General features: G+C 35.2%; 2 protein-coding genes across 4 annotated transcripts in view; one reads left to right on the forward strand and one right to left on the reverse strand.

Moving 5' to 3' along the window:
• Positions 1 to 15,514, forward strand: agmat (agmatinase (putative)). 2 transcript variants are annotated; one of them, XM_087305801.1, is made up of 8 exons: positions 15 to 445; positions 2,670 to 2,872; positions 2,960 to 3,008; positions 3,085 to 3,280; positions 5,784 to 5,963; positions 6,775 to 6,859; positions 7,256 to 7,368; positions 14,969 to 15,514. In XM_087305801.1, exons 1-7 carry the CDS (start codon positions 132 to 134, stop codon positions 7,327 to 7,329), a joined length of 1,101 nt encoding a protein of 366 aa, XP_087161927.1. In that variant the 5' UTR covers positions 15 to 131; the 3' UTR covers positions 7,330 to 7,368; positions 14,969 to 15,514.
• dnajc16 (DnaJ (Hsp40) homolog, subfamily C, member 16) overlaps positions 13,841 to 18,938 on the reverse strand; it is a 19,921-nt gene continuing 14,823 nt past the window's right edge. Inside the window, exons 14-15 of one of the 2 annotated variants that reach the window (XM_087307614.1) lie at positions 17,145 to 17,315; positions 13,841 to 14,993 (exon numbers count right to left, since the gene is read on the reverse strand). In XM_087307614.1, the coding sequence (XP_087163740.1) occupies positions 14,585 to 14,993; positions 17,145 to 17,315 (580 nt within the window). In that variant the 3' untranslated portion in view covers positions 13,841 to 14,584. Of the gene's footprint in view, positions 14,994 to 17,144; positions 17,319 to 18,938 lie in introns of both variants that reach the window. The other variant, XM_087307613.1, reaches the window with a different exon arrangement.

The following is an 18,938-nucleotide window of genomic DNA, read 5'->3' on the forward strand; positions in this document are numbered from 1 at the left end:
CTCTTCACGCCTGTGGCTAAAGTTCACTTCCAAGACTGGCACTTACAGATACAACTTGCGTTTAACACGTTTGTCAAACTTGTTTTCTGCGTTCTTGTTTTCTCCAGTTGCTGCAAGAGTTTGCTTTAAACATGTTTTCCTCGATCAGAATCGCTAATAAAAGTCGTGCGCTGTTTGCTGGATCTCAGGGTTTGAAAGCATGCGCTTCGCAGAGACTGGGGAAATGTGGAAAGCTTGACGGAGATCAGAGCAGTGTAAATGTGTCTTTCAGACGGCCGATGTCCGGTAAAAGCTTTAATGTTCCACCGAGCGCGGAGTTTGTGGCTCGGGTCAGCGGAATCGCGACTATGTGCAAACTGCCATTCCAGGAAACCGCGGACGGACTGGACGCGGCGTTTATAGGGGTTCCTATTGACACCGGAACGTCCAACCGGCCCGGTGCACGGTAAAGCCGCACAGAGCAAAACAATGGATTGGATGCTAATCAAACAGAAGAGCGAATTTATATTTAACAATACAGTAGTCATCATTGGAAATAGTTAGTAGATCACCTTTCATCAAAGTTATTCTAAATATATCACCCACTGATTCTAGTCCCTGGACAATTTTGAAAAATATTTTTGATTTACTTGGAATGTTGACTACTGTAGTTTCAATAGGATTATTTCAATTATTTGTAATATGTCTAATTGTATGTTGTTACAAATATGTTGTTATGTCAAATTTTCTGATAAACCAATAGCCTATAATTATGCAGAAGAGTTCAGATGCAAATAACTCTTAAGTGCCATCTGAAATTTCTTCAAAAAAAAGCCTCTTTTTTTAAGCATTCCTTTGTTAATTTTTTTTCACATTTTTTTATTTATGTAATTTTTTTTGCATCTTGAAATATTATTTTAAGCTATGTAGAATACAAAATGTTAGTTATAAAATGATTCAACTAGTTCATGGTACTCAAAGTGGATTCCTGGAGGGCCGCAGGTCTGCACAGTTTTGCTCCAACCCTAATCAAATACAGCTGATCCAAATAATCGAGTGTTCAAAAGAATCATGAACACCTTGATTAGTTGGATAAGCTGTGCTTGATTAGGGTTGGAGCAAAACTGTGCAGACCTGCGGCCCTCCAGGAATCCAGTTTGAGTACCATGAACTAGATTAATCTGAATATGTTCTGAAATGAGAATGTCTTTCAAGCAGGGTAGGATTTAGTGATTTTGGGGGCCCTAAGCAACTCCAGCAGGCCCCAAGTCCTGAAATGCACCCTTTCTACTTTTATTTAATTTACTTAGCTGTTTTTTTAAACTACTAAATCTTCTTTTTTACGTCGATTTATCTCAATGTAAACTTCACATTTTAAATAATTAGATGACTTAAAATGAATTTACAACAAAAAATAATATGAATTTTTTTTTGTAATTTGACTGCACGACTACTCCATGATTGATGGTGGTGTTTTTTTTTATAATATTATTATTACATAATATTACGTTATTATTATAATATTATTATTTTATTGTATATAAAATAACACTTAATTGAGTAAAAAAAAATTATTTGACTCTTACTATAGAAAATGATGTTATATATAGTTTATAAGTATAATTAATATTTATTGGGGGCCCCCAGATGTCCTGCACTGCAAAAGAAAATGCTTAGATTTCAGTTAAATGCTTTTCTTACTTAGATTTGTTTGTCTTGTTTCTAGTAAAAATATCTAAAAATTCTTAAATCCAGAAGAATTTTCTAGATAAGCAAAACATATTGTCTTGTTTTAAGAAATAATATGCCAAACTGAAGTGAGTTTTTTTCCTTAAAACAAGCAAAATAATCTGCCACTGGGGGTAAGAAATATAATCTTATGTCAAAAGGAAAAACAAGATTATTTTGCTTACCCCATTGGCAGATTATTTTGCTTGTATTTTGCAGATTATTGGCATATTATTTCTGAAAACAAGACATTGTTTTGTTTGCCTAGAAAATGTTTCTTGATATAAGAATTTTTAGATATTTGGATTAGAAACAAGACAAAAACCTAAGTAAAATAAGCATTATTTGCAGTGTGGGGCCCTAAGTGTAATAAAAAATATATTCAAAATAATTAATATATGAATAATATAATATTGCAGTATGTATATAACATGTATACATATATAGTACATAATATATTATAATAATATAATAATGTTTTTCTATATGGTTATTGTTACACAATGTGATGTTTAATGTTTGTGTATGTACGTGTGTGTGTGTGTGTGTGTGTGTGTGTGTGTGTGTGTGTGTGTGTGTGTGTGTGTGTGTGTGTGTGTGTGTGCTTATGTTGTGTAATATACTGTATTTACTATATATAGTTAATTTAAATACATTTAATAGATTTATCAATGAAAGAAAAACAATTAGTTTCATTTTATGTATTTTATTTAGATTTTCCAATAAAACTGAACATTTGTGCATTATGGAAGTGTAAAATAAAATTGACTATGAAGAATTCATGAAATGCTGGCTATTAAATTACACGGCTATTTTCTTCCAGAAATGTTTAAAATGTTCTCCACAGAAGGTTGTTAAACTTAAATCGTTTGCGATTAAATATTCATGACCTTTCTCTCTCTTTTTCATTCATACATAAATATTCTGTAAGAAGCATTAATGAATTCTTATACCTTTTTTAGGTTTGGACCGAGACACATCAGGGCAGAATCTGCTATGATCAGGGCATACTGTGGCTGGACGAGAGCAGCTCCATATGAATCAATCAAAGTGGCAGATATCGGTGACATTAACGTCAACCTCTTTGACCTGAAGGACACCTGCAAAAAAATACAGGAGGCTTACCGTAAAATCGTGGCCACCGGCTGCATCCCACTAACCCTGGGTGAGAACTACACAGATATTAAAGTTTTCAGTCTTTTCTTAATATGCATACGCTGAATCTCCTTTTCCACTCATCTTGGATTTCTAGGAGGAGATCATACCATTGCATACCCGATCCTTCAAGCTGTTGCTGAGAGGTTTTTTTACGAAAGGCCTTTTGTTTGCTTTATTAACTTATATTCAGTCTGAAATGCTGTTGTTTCTGCTGTTCAGACATGGTCCGGTAGGTCTGATTCATGTGGATGCCCATGCGGACACTAGTGACATGATTCTGGGGGAGGAGATTGGTCACGGGACGCCTTTCAGACGCTGTGTGGATGAGGGTCTTCTGGACTGCAAGAGGGTTGCCCAGATCGGGCTCAGAGGATCCGGTTATTCTCCAGATAATTATGAGTGGAGCCGAGGACAGGTATCATCATGCATTCACCAATAAACACACTCATACACATCTTTCTGACATACTTGACTTTGATTGGTCAGTCTTAAAGGGCACATAGGTTACCCCTTTTTTCATATTTATTATAAGTCTTTTGTGTCCCCAGAATGTGTCTGTAAAGTTTCAGCTCAAATCACCCATCAGAGTATTTATTATAGCTGTTTGAAATGTCTGTATTATAGCTGGGAAAAGGTTGTTGCTGTTTTTTTTGCACTGGGCCTTTAAGGCGAGTCATCCCCGCCCACCAATCCCACGTGCCTGTCAGCAACATGCCTCAACACGCCCTTGGCTGCCTCAGGAAGCAGATCTAACGTAACGTTTGTGAGAAATACTACAGTAAGAATTTTACCAACAACAATGAGTTCACTCACACACACAGGCACATACATAGCGTATACAGGCAGACACACTCACAGACACACATACATAGCATAGACAGGCAGACACACTCACACAAACACATAGCACAGACACGTAGCGCGACACACACACACACACACACACACATACATAGCGTAGACAAACAGACACACACATACATAGCGCAGATACACACACACACAGAGACAGTGAGAGAGACACGCGGCTGTGCTGATGAAGTGAATCGCTGTACTTCATTACACACATGCACACGTTTTAAAACATGTTAAACTTGTAAAACTCACTCTTGATCACGTCTGATAATGATTGATGATCCTAGCAAACTGAAACAAACCTTTTGTTCCCGGTTGCTTTGCGCTCGTCCTGTCTTGTCGATATGAGTTTATGCAATAGTACGGAGACATGTTAATGCGTGCAGCTGTCAATCAATATTGGTGGGCGGGGGGACCGCACTCCTACGTAAAGTTGCGGTCGATCTGAAAACCGCTCCAATTGGTCCACCATTTTTTTGTTGTTAAATTAAAAAAAAAGGACTGGGTGTGTTTATTTCACCCCAATATGACAGTATATACACTATACTTACACACATGTATGTCCAAACAGCTTGAAAAGTAGATTTTTCACCATAGGTGCCCTTTAACATTTTGAGTCTAGTCAGTCATGTTTAGTGCTTAAGTTTTTTTTAGGCAAGGCAAGTTTATTTATATAGCACATTTCATACACCGTGGCAATTCAATGTGCTTTATTAATATTGATAGTTTTTGCTTGATTTACTGTAGACTGTATTTATTAGTTTAGCAATTTCCGTAACTTGACTGTTGTAAAATCTGTGGCAAACCGCTGTAATGTTTTTTACTATAAAGTTCTGGCAACTACAGCTGCTGGTGATTTTTCGTAAAACTGGACATTACTATAAAATACTGTTATATTTCATACTGTTGTATTATGTTTATTACAGAAATAGAATGTAGATAGTACAGGTCTGCATTGGTCTGCATTTATTCAGAATAAATTTCGAATAAAGCGCGGGAGCAGTCGGTAACGGGTTTAATTTGGGACGGGATCGGGCCGTCTAGCAATATCACTCCCGACTTCCGAGTGAGCACGTGTATGTAGCTTGTTTGTTGCTGTGAGTGTGTGTATGTGTGTGTGTGCGCGCACAGAGAGCGCTTTGCCTGTGTGTGTGCTTGTGTGTGTGCGTTAGTGTGCGCGCGCGAATGAGAGAGAGAGAGAGAGAGAGCTTTGTCTGTGTGCTTGGTGCTTATGTGTGTGTGTGTTTATACAGACAGCTTGGCATAGGCTGTCTGGACTCTGTATAGCTGGTTGGTTTTCGGTTTTGTTCTCCCCCCCCCCCACCCCCCGCCCGCTATTTAAACGCTATAGAAAACGGGGTGGGTCAGGCAGCGGGACAACAAATGCTGAATGTAAGCGGTCGGGTTCACGCTAAAACCTGGTGGGTGCGGGCGGGAGCGGGATTCAAAATTTAGTCCCGCGCAGATCTCTAGTAGATAGGTTTACACAGTATATTTATTATAAACAGTAGTTTACTGTAAAGGAATTTACATTCACAGCAGCTATTCTTAAAGTAAATTACTGTAAACATTTGTACAATACATCTGTTTTATTTAACAGAACTTTGCTGTAAACAAAGTTTTCAATTATAAAATTTACGGTTTATCAAAAAGTATTCTGTGCTGCACATTGTAACCTTACATTTTACGGTGAAGTTCTTGCAACCACAGCTGCCGGTATTTTACAACATATTTTTCCTGTTATTTTTACAGTTTATTAGCTGAAAAACATTTTAAACATTTGTTACTGTGTAAGGTGAGTTTATTGCATTCAGGCACAAGAAACAATAAAGTTTGTTTTCTATCTAGGCTAGTTTTTAATAGCAGATGACGCTCTAGGCTAGTTTTTAAGAGCAGACAATGCTCTAGGTTAGTTTTTAACAGCATATGGTACTCTAGGCTAATTTTAACAGCTAAAATCTAAATGTCAGCTTAAAAACTAAGTTTAGAAACTCTTCAAGATAGCGATGCATTTTAAGAAAGATTTTTCACCACACCTCTTAAATAATTGTGGATGTTTTCAGGGTTTCCGTGTGGTGGAAGCTGTGGAGTGTTGGCACAAATCTCTGGTCCCGCTGATGGAGGAGGTTCGCTCTCAGATGGGAAGAGGTCCAGTCTATCTGAGCTTTGACATTGACAGTCTGGACCCTGCGTTTGCTCCGGGCACAGGAACACCTGAGATTGCTGGTCTCACACCCATTCAGGTAGGATTAACCAAGTTATAATGTAGGATTATAATGCAGGATCAATTAATTTGCATTATTTATTTTATTTTCAACCTATAGTTCTGTTATTTATTATTTACTTGTTTGTTTATTTGTTCATTATTCATTCACATCAACTTATATTTTTAAAATGTTTTATTATATTAACCTTTTATTTTTCATTTTAATCCATTTTCCATTTATTTATTAAGTTTTTTAATAAAGTTGATTTTTTGTAGTCACAATTTGAATATTCATTAGAATTTTATGTAATAATTTTTTATCTTTACCTATTTTGTACCAGTTTTATATAATTATTCTATTACATTAATACAGTTATTTGTATGATTATTTTTACTAATGTACATTTTTATACTAATGTAATTGTATTGTTTGTTTCTTTTATTTGATTAAACAATTTATATTTAATTTATTGTTATATATATATATATATATATATATATATATATATATATATATATATATATATATATATATATATATATATACATTAATAAATAATAATAACAATAATAATAGTAGTAATAATAATACACAATATATTTTTAGTTCACGGACCCCCAAGCACTCTCTTGCTTGTTGTTAAAACACCTGCTATAGGAAGTTTAAAAATTGGGAAACAGCCAAGATTTCAGGCTCATGTTTGAGCAGCCCTTAGACTTTGCAAATGAAAGTTTAATATTAACTTTGGTTTAAAAATGCTTAAACTAGAGATGTGTCTGATTTGTGCTATCTCAGCTCTTTTGCAAGTTTTGTTTAAAGAATAATGTCTTTTGAAATCTGCGTCCAGGGTCTGGAAATCATCCGAGGCTGTCGAGGTCTTAATCTTGTGGGCTGCGATTTAGTTGAAGTTTCTCCACCTTACGACACCACAGGTAATGCATTCCCTTCTGTAAATAATCCAGTTAAAGGGTTATTCAGACCTCAGTATAAACACTCTGATAAAAAAAGTTTATGACAACAGTGCTTACCACTGGGCTACCGTGCCATCTATATAGAAAAGGAGGAGGTGTAGAGGTGGAAGGGGGGATTCTTGAAAACGAAGATGACTGTTATATGGATCGTAGAGTATTTATAGTGGCATAGGAATCGTCTGATTGCTGAATCATAAATTGAATAATGCGGGGCCGGCTGCAAGCAATTATAAGCACGTGATCCTCTCGAAATTAGTTTATAAATAAAATTCACTTAAAATAATACATGCAAGCAGAATATTTGATTATACCTTTAATTTTTAGTCTAAATTTGAGCCTTTTTTTGTTTCTTCATAGGAAACACTGCTTTGCTCGGTGCCAACCTCCTCTTTGAGATGATGTGCGTCCTTCCCAAAGTCAAATACTATTGATTGCTTTATTTTTTCTAAGATGATCATGAAATATTCCAGGTAAATACACAGTGGAATTTATAATCTGTACATGATTCATGGTCACAAATCACTATTAACGTTTTTTAAAAACCAGTACCTTTAAATAAAAGGTTTCTTTTTAAATAGGGTTGCAAAAAATAGGGTTGGAAATGAAATAAAACGTACCGCACAATATTATGGAAATAAAGTATCACATTTATTCAATCATTTAGTTTTAGAACAATTTTCATAAATCGGTTACATTGACACATGGGTACAGTGTTAATGTTACATACGCATGAAATACATTTAATCATAAATAAGCCATGAAAATCTGGCATGATTTATTAATGCTGACTATCTTATATTTAAGATATTCTCCAGTGCATTGCTAAATGAAACAAATGATAGAAAGCTAATATAGTACAATATCAATACTGCATCAAGTGTAATGACTGTTCATAAATAAGCCATGAAAATCTGGCATGAGTTATTAATCTGACTATCTTAAATTTAAGATATTCTCCATTGCTAAAACAAACTAAAAATGCTAATATAGTACAATATCAACACTGCATCAAGCGTAACGAATGTTCATAAAGTTAATGACTGTTCATAATCAAGCCATGAAAATCTGGCATGAGTTATTAATGCTGACTATCTTCAAGGATCAACAAACAAATAAAAATGCTAATATAGTACAATATCAATACTGCATCAAGTGTAATGAATGTTCATTGAACACCATTGGAATAAATAAGTATTATTGATAATGGAAGACTTGATACTAGAGTGGATTAAACTCACCCACACCGTGCACATGTAATAAATGCACTAAATAAAACAGAACAAGGTAAACAAATCAAATGCATAGTAGAAAATGCGTCCAATCAATTTTTTTTTTTTTTACGATTAAGTTTTGCATGTCACACAGCACATCTTGAATGCAAACTCCAACGGCAAACGATGTATAATTCTGGCACTATTTGTCATTCTTTAAGGCTTGTCCTGCTCTTTTATAAAGTAGCTGCACTATAAAGCTGAACGTGACTGTGACTGATGAAGATCTTCACTTACACATTTATCAGACCAATGTGATGTTGTCACATATACATTTAATATAATCATGTAACTATTTACAGCTTGTGACTGAAGCATTTGGCTCATATTGTACAGGTATTGCTGTAATGTTGTGCTAGTGTTTCCACCACAAGAATTAGCAATGCTAAGGCTGTGCACATGTACATGGGTATTCTTGTTAATAAAAGTTTTCCCCTCTTTGTTTAAGAATAAATAAATAAATTTCTGTCCACATGAAAATGGCAAAGTGCACAGTTAAGGGCACACTAAACCAAAAGGCGGTATAATAATGACACTTTTATGCTGGGTCCACTGCTGGGGAAAAAAAGTATTTTCACAAGTAAATTGCATACAAGTCAATGCAAACATGAGAACAGAGGTGGATTACTGTCCACTCTGTCCCGCAGTGCAAACGACACGGAATACCAGGGCTTCTGCAGGTTTGACCAAGTCAAATTTAAGACATTTTAAGATCCTTTTAAGACCATTATGAACACAGTATCAGAGGGCTAAACGCTAAGGATTCTTTGATTTCAAATGGCCTGGTTGGTCTAGAGCACAGGTGTCAAACTCAGTTCCAAAAGCTCTGTACAGTTTAGTTCCAACCCTAATTAAACACACCTGATCAAACTAATTGAGTCCTTCAGGCTTGTTTAAACCCTACAGGTAAGTGTGTTGGAGCAGGGTCGGAACTAAACTATGCAGGGCTTCAGCCCTCCAGGAATTGAGTTTGACACCCCTGGTCTAGAGGAAAAATTTTTTACTTGCCCGTCAAAAAAACAATCAAATTAGTTATTACTTAGCCACATATTTTAAATAATGTGTCAAAGCAAACAACCCCTAGTTGTATACATAGTCATTTTTTCAACATATACAGAATACAGTTAAAGTCATAATTATTTGCCCCCACCCTTTGAATTTTCTTTTCTTTTTAAAATATTTCCCAAACAATGCTTAACAGAGCAAGGACATTGTCTTAGTATGTCTGATAATATTTTTGTTTCTGGGGAAAGTCTTAATTGTTTTGTTGGGATTCAATTTTTGAATCCCATTTTCAGGGACAAAATAATTAGCATCTTTAAGCTATATTTTTTTCTGATAGTCTACAGAACAAACCATTGTTATACAGTAACTTGCCAAATTACCCTAACCAACCTAGTTAAGCCTTTAAATGTCACTTTAAGCTGTATAGAAGTGTCTTGAAAAATATGTAGTCAAATATTATTTACTGTCATCATGGCAAAGATAAAATAAATCAGTCATTAGAAATGAGTTATTAAAACTATTATGTTTAGAAATGTGTTGTGAAAAATCTTCTCTCCGTTAAACAGAAATTGGGGGAAAAACAAACAAACAAGGGGCTAATAATTCAGGGGGTCTAATAATTCTGACTTCAACTTTGTGTATGTATATATATATATGTATATATATATATATATATATATATATATATATATATATATATATATATATATATATATATATATATATATATATACACATACATAACACAAACTAGTGAACTCAAACTGTATGGTATATTGGTTAAAAAGCTAAAAAAAATTGCTATTATGATATTAGTTATAAATTGAGCCTTGTTAAATGTTTTATTGAGCTGGATTATTGGGGTTTGGATGAGCATTAACCTGATTGAGCAGCTTTGCATGTGACTACAGCCACATTGCCCTGCAAGTCAACACCAGTTACTCACTGAAGGTTAGCAGGCCTGAGCCTGGTCAGTACCTGGATGGGAAACCACATGGGAAAACTAGGTTGTTGTTGGAAGTGGTGTTAGTGAGACCAGCAGGGGGCGCTCAAACTGTGCTCTGTGTGGGTCCTAATGCCCTAATATAGTGAAGGGGACACTATACTGTCAGTGAGCGCCGTCTTTCGGATGAGACGTTAAATTGAGACGTTAAACTCTCATAATGAGTAGGGGAGTAACCACGGTGTCCTGACCAAATTCGATCCATCGGCCCTTACCCATCATGGCCTCCCAGTCATCCCCATCCACCAAATTGGCTCTATCACTGTCTCTCCACTCCACCAATAGCTGGTGTGTGGTGAGCGCACTGGTGCTGTTGTCCTGTGGCTGCTGTCGCATCATCTAAGTGGATGCTGCACACTGGTGGTGGTGTGGAGAGACCCCCTCATGATTGTGAAGTGCTTTGGGTGTATGGCCATACACAATACATGCTCTATATAAATACGCATTACAGTACATTACAATACACGGACATTGGAAAATTAAGACCCGATTAAAATGTAAGTCCTACAAGACATTATTTCAGTGAATTTAAGACTTTAAGACCTTAAATGCTGCTTTTGAAGACTTTTTAAGACCCTGCAGGCACCCTGATTACGCAAACAGTGTTTTCTGCGAACGTGGGGAATTTGCCTCATTTATATCATTCGCATTTGGTGTACACTTGGCCGTGTTGGCCAATCAGAAAGTAGAAAACGGCTCACGTTGACGTCATGAGGCAAAAACTCTGGTTGTAGTGTCCACATGACACCACTGTACCATGAGTTTTAGAAAATCCTCACCCTGGCTGGAGTTTTTAGAAAGTTTCAGTCACCTGATACTCTGTTTATGTGTGAAAAAAATTGAGTTGAAAAAAAAGTGTGGTTTTGAAAATACCCATGTTCGTGTGGACAGGGCTTAAGAAACTTGATCAAAATGTGCACAAAGAAGATTTAAAGTTAAAGTCATAATTTATGAAATTAGTTTAGTAGAAGAGCAGAAAAGCATATAATTCAAATGTTTAAAAGAGTTATTGTTTTCACCATTGTTTACAAAGAAAATGTTTGTATCAAGCAAATTCTACAAATGTAATAAAAGTCTTAATTTAGCTCTAGTGTTTTAGTCTTGTTTTATTTATTTTGTGTTTTATTTTAAAGACCAAAATTGGATTATTATTATTATACTATTATAATTTGCCTATATATTATTTATAGGCAAAAAATATGTAATAATAGCGAAAGCACACTTTGAGGTTAAATACTAATGTTAAATATAGTTTATGCAATTCTTTAATTAGGTAATGCATTAGGCATCAGCCATTTGAATGTTAAAAAAATGTAGTATTTGTATTGTGAAAAATTATTAAATCAAGTGATATATTATCCATAAACTGATATATTACCTATAAACAATATCATGTTTTAATATTAAATCATTTCAACTCATTAACTAAAGTTAATGTATAAAACCTTACCTAAAAAATAAAATAGGGCACTTTTGTAGATTATTGGGATTCAAATAAAAGAGAAAAAGTGTCTCTTAAAAAAATATAAAACAAAAATTCACAGCATCGTCACGAGTAAACAGTTATGACTAAAAGTCTCTACAGTGATTTTGTTTGTTAGGCTACATTATGTTTTTCAACTAGCAGCATGTTGCAGTGTCATTTGTAGAATGGAAATGTAGACTATTGAAAGCTACGCTAGCTTAATATTTTTAGTTTTCAACCAACAGCCTTTTGAAATATGCACTACACTGCAAAAATATCATTAGGGTCATTAGTTAATGTTAATTAATGTATTCACTAACATAAACAAACAATGAACAATACATTTAATACTGGATCTGTTCATGTTAGTTAACGTTAGTTATTGAAAATACAGTAGTTTATTGTTAGTTCATGTTAACTTATGGTGCATTAACTAATGTTAACAAGCATGGACTTGGATGTTAATAATGCATTAGTAAATGTTCAATTATGATTAATAAATGCCGTACATGTGTTGTTCATGATTAGTTCTTGTTAGTAAATGCATTAACTAATGAACCTTATTGTAAAGTGTTACCAAAACATCCTAAATCAAGAAGCATTTTCTAGACTAGCAAAGCATTGTCTTGTTTTAAGAAATAATACGTCAAGATTGAGTGAGTTTTTCCATAAATCAAGCAAAATAATCTGCCAATGGGGCAAGCTAAATAATCTTATGTCAAAAGGAAAATCAAACAAGATTATTTCACTTACCCAATTGGCAGATTATTTAGCATGTTTTATAAAAAATTTGGCATATTATTTCTTTAAACAAGACATGTTTTGTGTGTCTAGAAAATGCTTCTTGATTTAAGATATTTGGGCTAGAAACAAGACAAGGAAATCTAAATTTAAAAAGCATTTTTTTTTGCAGTGTAAACACCCAAACTGACTGTAAGTCCTCTATTAGTAAATATCTCCAAAAACCAAAGCCCGAAGTATACAATGGGGGAAATAAGTATTGAACACGTCACCATTTTTCTCAGAAAACATATTTCCCAATACACTGTTGACCAGTGGTGTAAAGTACTTAAGTAAATGGACTTCGTTACATTACTTAAGTATTTGTTTGGCTACTTTTTACTTGTACTGAGGATTAAAAATATAAGCAACTTTTACTTTCTACTTGACTACATTTTTGATTGAATATATGTACTCTTTACTCCACTACATTTGAACGGACGCTTATAGTTACTCGTTACATTGTGATTGTGCGTGACAAGTCGGCATCTCTATCTACCACGGCTAATTTGTTGGGCGGACGAGGCAAAATCATCATCTGCAGGCTGCTGAAGGTGCTGTATACTATTTATGAGCTAAATCAAGTGAACGTGAATTAGCAGCGTGCCAAATACCAGGTGTTTAATTAGCGACATGGCTGCAGCAAATGATAAAGCCGAAGTCGGCACATCAAGCAGTGCCAGCACTGATGGCCATCCATGGCCTTATCTGAAAGAAATGTTTTCATTTGCTGATATGCAGAATGGCTCTTACAGGATGCAGTGTCTACTTTGTTTGCCACGAGAATAAGTGCTTTTAAGAATTTATTGTAAAATTTGAGAAAACACAGTGGAGTAAGAGTGTATTTAATGTTAATTTAATGTGAATTAAGTGAATTTAATACAGTTACTGAAATAGCAAAAACCACTGCGACATGACATGACTGTTTTAGCTTCATTTTTTTTGTGCAACGTGAATAAATGTTTTACTGAGATTATACATTTTGCATCAAGTGCATTTAGCTATGAGTTTGTGATGTATTTTTTATTGAATTTATATGTAATGTACCAGGTTGAAAAATATCACGGCTCCTCTGTGTTTAATTTTAATACAGAGAAAACATCCTAATCAATTGAAAAACTACTCAAAATAAAAGTATTGCCCCCCTTTGAGACGGTGGGGTAAATCACATGAAAGTCAGCTTTTTTTACTTTTTTAATTGTTTGTGCCATTTTAAACATTTGAGTTTGACAGGGACTTTTTGTTCTATTTCTTTTTAATTTATTTTGTTCTGCCATTTTGAAACATTGAGGTGTTCAATTTAATTTCTATATTAATAAATAAAACCTTTCTTAGTGTTCTTTGAGCCTTCATTCAGTATGAGTAAAATACTTAAGTTCTTTTAAATTTGGACACTTTAATACTTTTACTCAAGTCTTATTGGAATTGGTGACTTGTAACTTGTAATGGAGTATTTTTTTCAGTAAGGTATCTGTACTTTTACTCAAGTGAGGTTTTCAGGTACTCTTTACACCTCTGCTGTTGACTTGAAATTTTCACCAGATGTTGCTAAAAAAATCTATATATGCAAAGAAATCAAATCTAATTAGTTTACAAATAAAGTTAAATGTAATAAAATGAAATGATGCAGGGACGAAGTATCGAACACATGAAGAAGGGGAGGTGTAAAAAGGCAGTGAAAGCCCAGACAGCAGCTGAAATCTCTCAGAAGTTTGGTCATCACCAAAAAAGTCTTTTATATAAACTTTAAATAGATTTCAGTAGTTCAGTACTTTCTCCTTGTGTCATTGCATTGTTATTACACATAACTCATTTTTTTGTTTGTTTTGTTTTATTTCTATGTTTGTATAGTTTGGGTTTTTACCAAATTTTACCAGGTTCAATTCCTCATCGGCAGCTCCTTTAGAAATATAATTCCCAGAAAAAAACATGACGTGGTAAATATTTATTTGCCCCACTGTATTTTAGTTTTAATATGTAAGGTTTCAATGTAGAACTCAAGCACTTTTAACCACTTTTCTTTCCTCTAACGCTAAACGAAAGTCACTCGCCATCATCTGCACTCCGAGCGGCAACAAGCCTGCATTCGCCGAGGCCTTTTGGTGCTTTTAAACCAATTTGAGTATTAGCTCCAGCATTAGCAAGCTAGCTTCAGCGAGGCTTTATTTATTGACGGTGATCTTATCCAGACCGGGCCAGGCTGGGACATAGTATCGGGGCAGAGTCCCTTCCATCAGCCGCTCCATCCATAGGCCGAGTCGGTCCAGTTTGTGGTGGATCTGAAGAGATGTGGATCGAGAACGTGTCGTGCTTTTTCTGGATCGCGATACTCCTCCTTCCTCTTCTGCTTTTCCATCCAAGTCTTCTCCCGTGTAGACTGGCTTAAAGAGACACAGGTATTTCTTATGGCCATTGAGCGCTAGGACATAGCCAGTGTAGTCGACTTTACGAGTGCCCATTTCATCCTCATCTGTGTCGATCTGCATGGCGTCCTGGGCAAATTCCAGCACCGCTGCCATCCATTCTTTGTGTTTATCCACATTCAGGAAGGAGAAGTGGAGCGTCAAACTCCTGTGAGGAAGAGGAAGCATACAGTAGCATGCAAAAGACCACCACTAGCTTTGGGAGGCTAAGACTTTTGCACAAATCTATCTATCTAAAAGGTTTTGAGCAAGTGCAGGTTCCTTATTCAGGGTGAACTATACCTTTAATATACAAACAGAAAATAAGGGAAATATGTACACAATATTCAGAACAAAATTACTTTTGGAATCAAAATACTAGGATCAAACGTCTTGTCAACGTGACCGCTTTAGCACCAAGCACTTTGGTGTCATTGAGTCTTCTTTGAAATTTTGTGCTATTTATTATCAAGTTCTTCCTTAGATTAAGCATGATTTATTTTTCTCTCCAGGTGAATCTCATATGCCTATACTATTGCCTATACATACTGTATATAATATTTAGGTCTGGACTCTGTGGAGGCCATTTCATAACTGTCTTTGTTTCATCAGCTGTTTTTCTCTCCAAATATGATTTCATTGCATTAGCAGTGTGACTGTTTAGTTATTAAATGTTTATACATAATAACTTTGTTTATATATATATCCTCTGTTATACAGCATATATATGTATATATATATATATATATATATATATATATATATATATATATATATATATATATATATATATATATACATACATACATATATATATATATATATATATATATATATATATATATATATATATATATATACATATATATATACTGTATACATATATATACATACATATATACATATATATACATATATACATATATATATATATATATATATATATATATATATATATATATATATATATAAAGTTCCGTCTGGATCTCGAATTTGATTGGCTGATAGCCGTGATTTATTTAAGTAATATCAGCATTCGTACAGCCTCTTTACCCTTTGTGTATTACTCCACCGACATAAAGCCAGCAACAAGCAGACACTACAGTTTAACAAATATTACTGCTGTTAGACAAACAAATATACTTTTAAGGCTTTTTTAGTTGAGAATGTAGTTTTTAGATTGCAATTATGCAGTTTATTTGTAAGAATAGTGCCTATTTCAAAATATTTACAATTTCTGAGAGCTTGTAGGCGGCCAAAGAGGGTTTACGTTGTCTATCCAAAAGAAGGCGCCAGAACAGCATAATAAGCCCTTGCTCAGTGTGTTCTCCTGAGCGCGAATTGAAAAGCTGAAAAACGAAAGCCTCGTGGTTTTTAAGGTGGACCAGATAGAGTAAATAAGAAGCTGCGAATAAGAAGCTGGATTCAGCCTTGTCCCTCCTTATCGCAAACACAACAGCTGTTTGTTGAGAAATCTCTGTGACGGATGGCACTTCATGTCCTGTTCAGCCTTATAATCTGGTCACTCACCAGAAGCGCTGCTTTACATTACGCTATAGAGAACTATTCAAATTCTAGCTCTAAATCGACGTTGGTGAATTAGTGACGGCTTCTGCTGTTCTGACGTCAGCTGCAGATGTGAATGAATGGCAGAAGAAAGTAGTTCCTAATACAAAATGGTTAACTATTGTGAAAAGCGCTTATACAAATAAACTCAAAATGAATAAATGTAGTTAAAATTTCAATTTAAAGTTCATTTAAAGGTTTCAATGTCAGTTGCTTTTCAAAACACTGTTAATAGTTTTTTCGATGATAAGAACTATTGGGCTGCTTCAGATTTTTGTAGAAACTGTAATCTATGCCATTTAAAATGTTGTTTATAATATAAATATACTATACTTTTTTCATTTTTTTTCATTATTTTTTTTCATTATTTATGTAATTTTTATTGTTTTTTATCAAAAACATCAGCCACGTGAGAGAGCAGCAAACACTAGTATGGGTAGGTTGGGGGAGAAGTTAAAAGGGTTTCTTTTCGGTTTATTTGGACCCAAGAAATGGAGGGAAAACTAGTGTAAATTTGTCAGGAGCACCCGTGTCTGTTTGACGTGTCATCTGAACAATATCACAACCGGGTCAAAAAAGAAAAAAGTTGGAGAGAAATTGCTAATTCCCTTCAAAGCCAGGTGAGCAAAATAAGTACATGTTCTACCCCACTAAAGGCTTCTTCCTATGTAGTTATGTAGTTAATAACAAAAGATATACTACGAGACCTTGCGTTGTTTCCATGTCACTTCTACGGCGTATAATGAAGGCTCACCCGGTGAATGAATAAACCTCCTTGGCAAACTTGCTGAGCAGGATGTTTTTGGTGCCATCAGTAAGAACCAGCACTACATTAATGTGACCCGGCCTCAGCTTCACCAGGTTACTGGTATAAGTGATGTCAGTCAACTCTGTCACCTCCACAAAGTTCTTCTTTGGTGGCCGACTGCTAGAGAGAAAATAAAAGAAAAATCATTCAAATTATTGTAGAACAGTTGAGAATTATAATGTGTATTCAGTTAGAGCAAACATTAACCCCAGAATTGCTAAAAACATAGAAATAACTGAGTAAAGAAGGTATGGGCGAAACAAAAAGTATAAATTATTGCAATTTTTGTTTTAATAATTACGAATTAATGAATGAATTAACATTTCAGCACAACTGTATGTACTGTTTGTGGTTTACAAGGACACATAATTGTATGATGACATGGGTATAACCTGGTTGTACTCTATTAAAGAGCCCCTATTATGGGTTTTTGGAAGTAACCATCCATGTAGTGTGTAACACAGCTCTAAGTGAAGTGAAATATCCAGCTAAGGCTTAAATCTGAAAGTGCACAGTGTTTAAAACTATTGATTCATTTATAAGAGTCAACTTATAGTGCTTTAAATGAATCATCTTGATAACGAGTCTTTAGCCTTGCCGGTGTGCCGGAAAAATTGCAAACCCCAGCCCCGTCCACAAACAGAGTAGCAAGAAGAACAACACTGTGGCAGACCCCAGTTGAATCATGTCGCGAAGACGCTGTGCTCTGAAGTGTGAGGGGAAAGTTAGTGTTATTTTCCCTACCCAAAGATGAGACTGTAAAGAGAAGTGGTTGAGGTTTACTTTTGCAAAAATACCTCAGCATCATCGCCCAGTCTTGTGCTGTTTTCCGTCAATTTTCTGACTAGTGCTTAAGCAGTCTACATGCTTACAACAGGGAATTAATACCAAAATGTGGGGGAAATTAGTGGAGTTTTCCGGGAGAAATAACAAAACGGGAGGGTAGCGGAAGTGGCGTCTGAAATACGAGAGACTCCTGGAAAAAACGGAAGTGTTGTCAGGAATGCTCACACATACACTGCACTCTGACTACAACACTGTTGATAAGCCGTGGTGAGCGCTGAATGCAGTCGACCAATCACAACAGACTGGGTCATCAGACCAATCAGTGCAGATTAGCTTAGCGCTAAGGAGGGGTTTGGGAACAAATGAATCACTGAACGATTCATATGGGTGTTGTTAGGATAATTAGATAAAAATACATGCTTATAATAAAACAATGAAAGTGTTTTTTGACCTTGCATGCATATCAGCCTGTTGTTGGAGACCCCCAAAATCAAAATATCACCCTTTCTAATGCAAAATAAGGGCTCTTGTGCTTTTTGGGGTTTGTGGTAGGCAGAGCCATAGATAAAGAGTTGTGACAACTCCATTGACTCCAACTGAACTTTTTTCAGTAGTTGGTGTTCCCCTTCATGGGAACTACAACGTGTGTCTGATAACAGACACACATCTACGATCCCTATCCGGGGACTGTGGGTTACGTTCGCAACCAGGACATTTCATTCTCCTGTGATGACCCCTGATAAATCAGGAACTAAGCCGAAGAAAAATAAACGTCTGAACTTTTTTTAACAGCAATGGCAGTTCATGAAGCCTCGCAATAGTTCCCAGCCAAGTTACAGCTGAAGATGGTTGGTTTAGCGCTTTGGAAAGGTAGTTATAAATAAATAAAATCTGTATGTTTAACATTATCTAACATTATTTGAATTAACCCTGAAGCACATTCTGGAACTAGTA

The sequence above is a fragment of the Danio rerio genome, chromosome 23 (assembly GCF_052040795.2).
Source record: "Danio rerio strain M-AB ecotype USA chromosome 23, GRCz13ab, whole genome shotgun sequence".
Classification (NCBI taxonomy): Eukaryota; Metazoa; Chordata; class Actinopteri; order Cypriniformes; family Danionidae; genus Danio; species Danio rerio.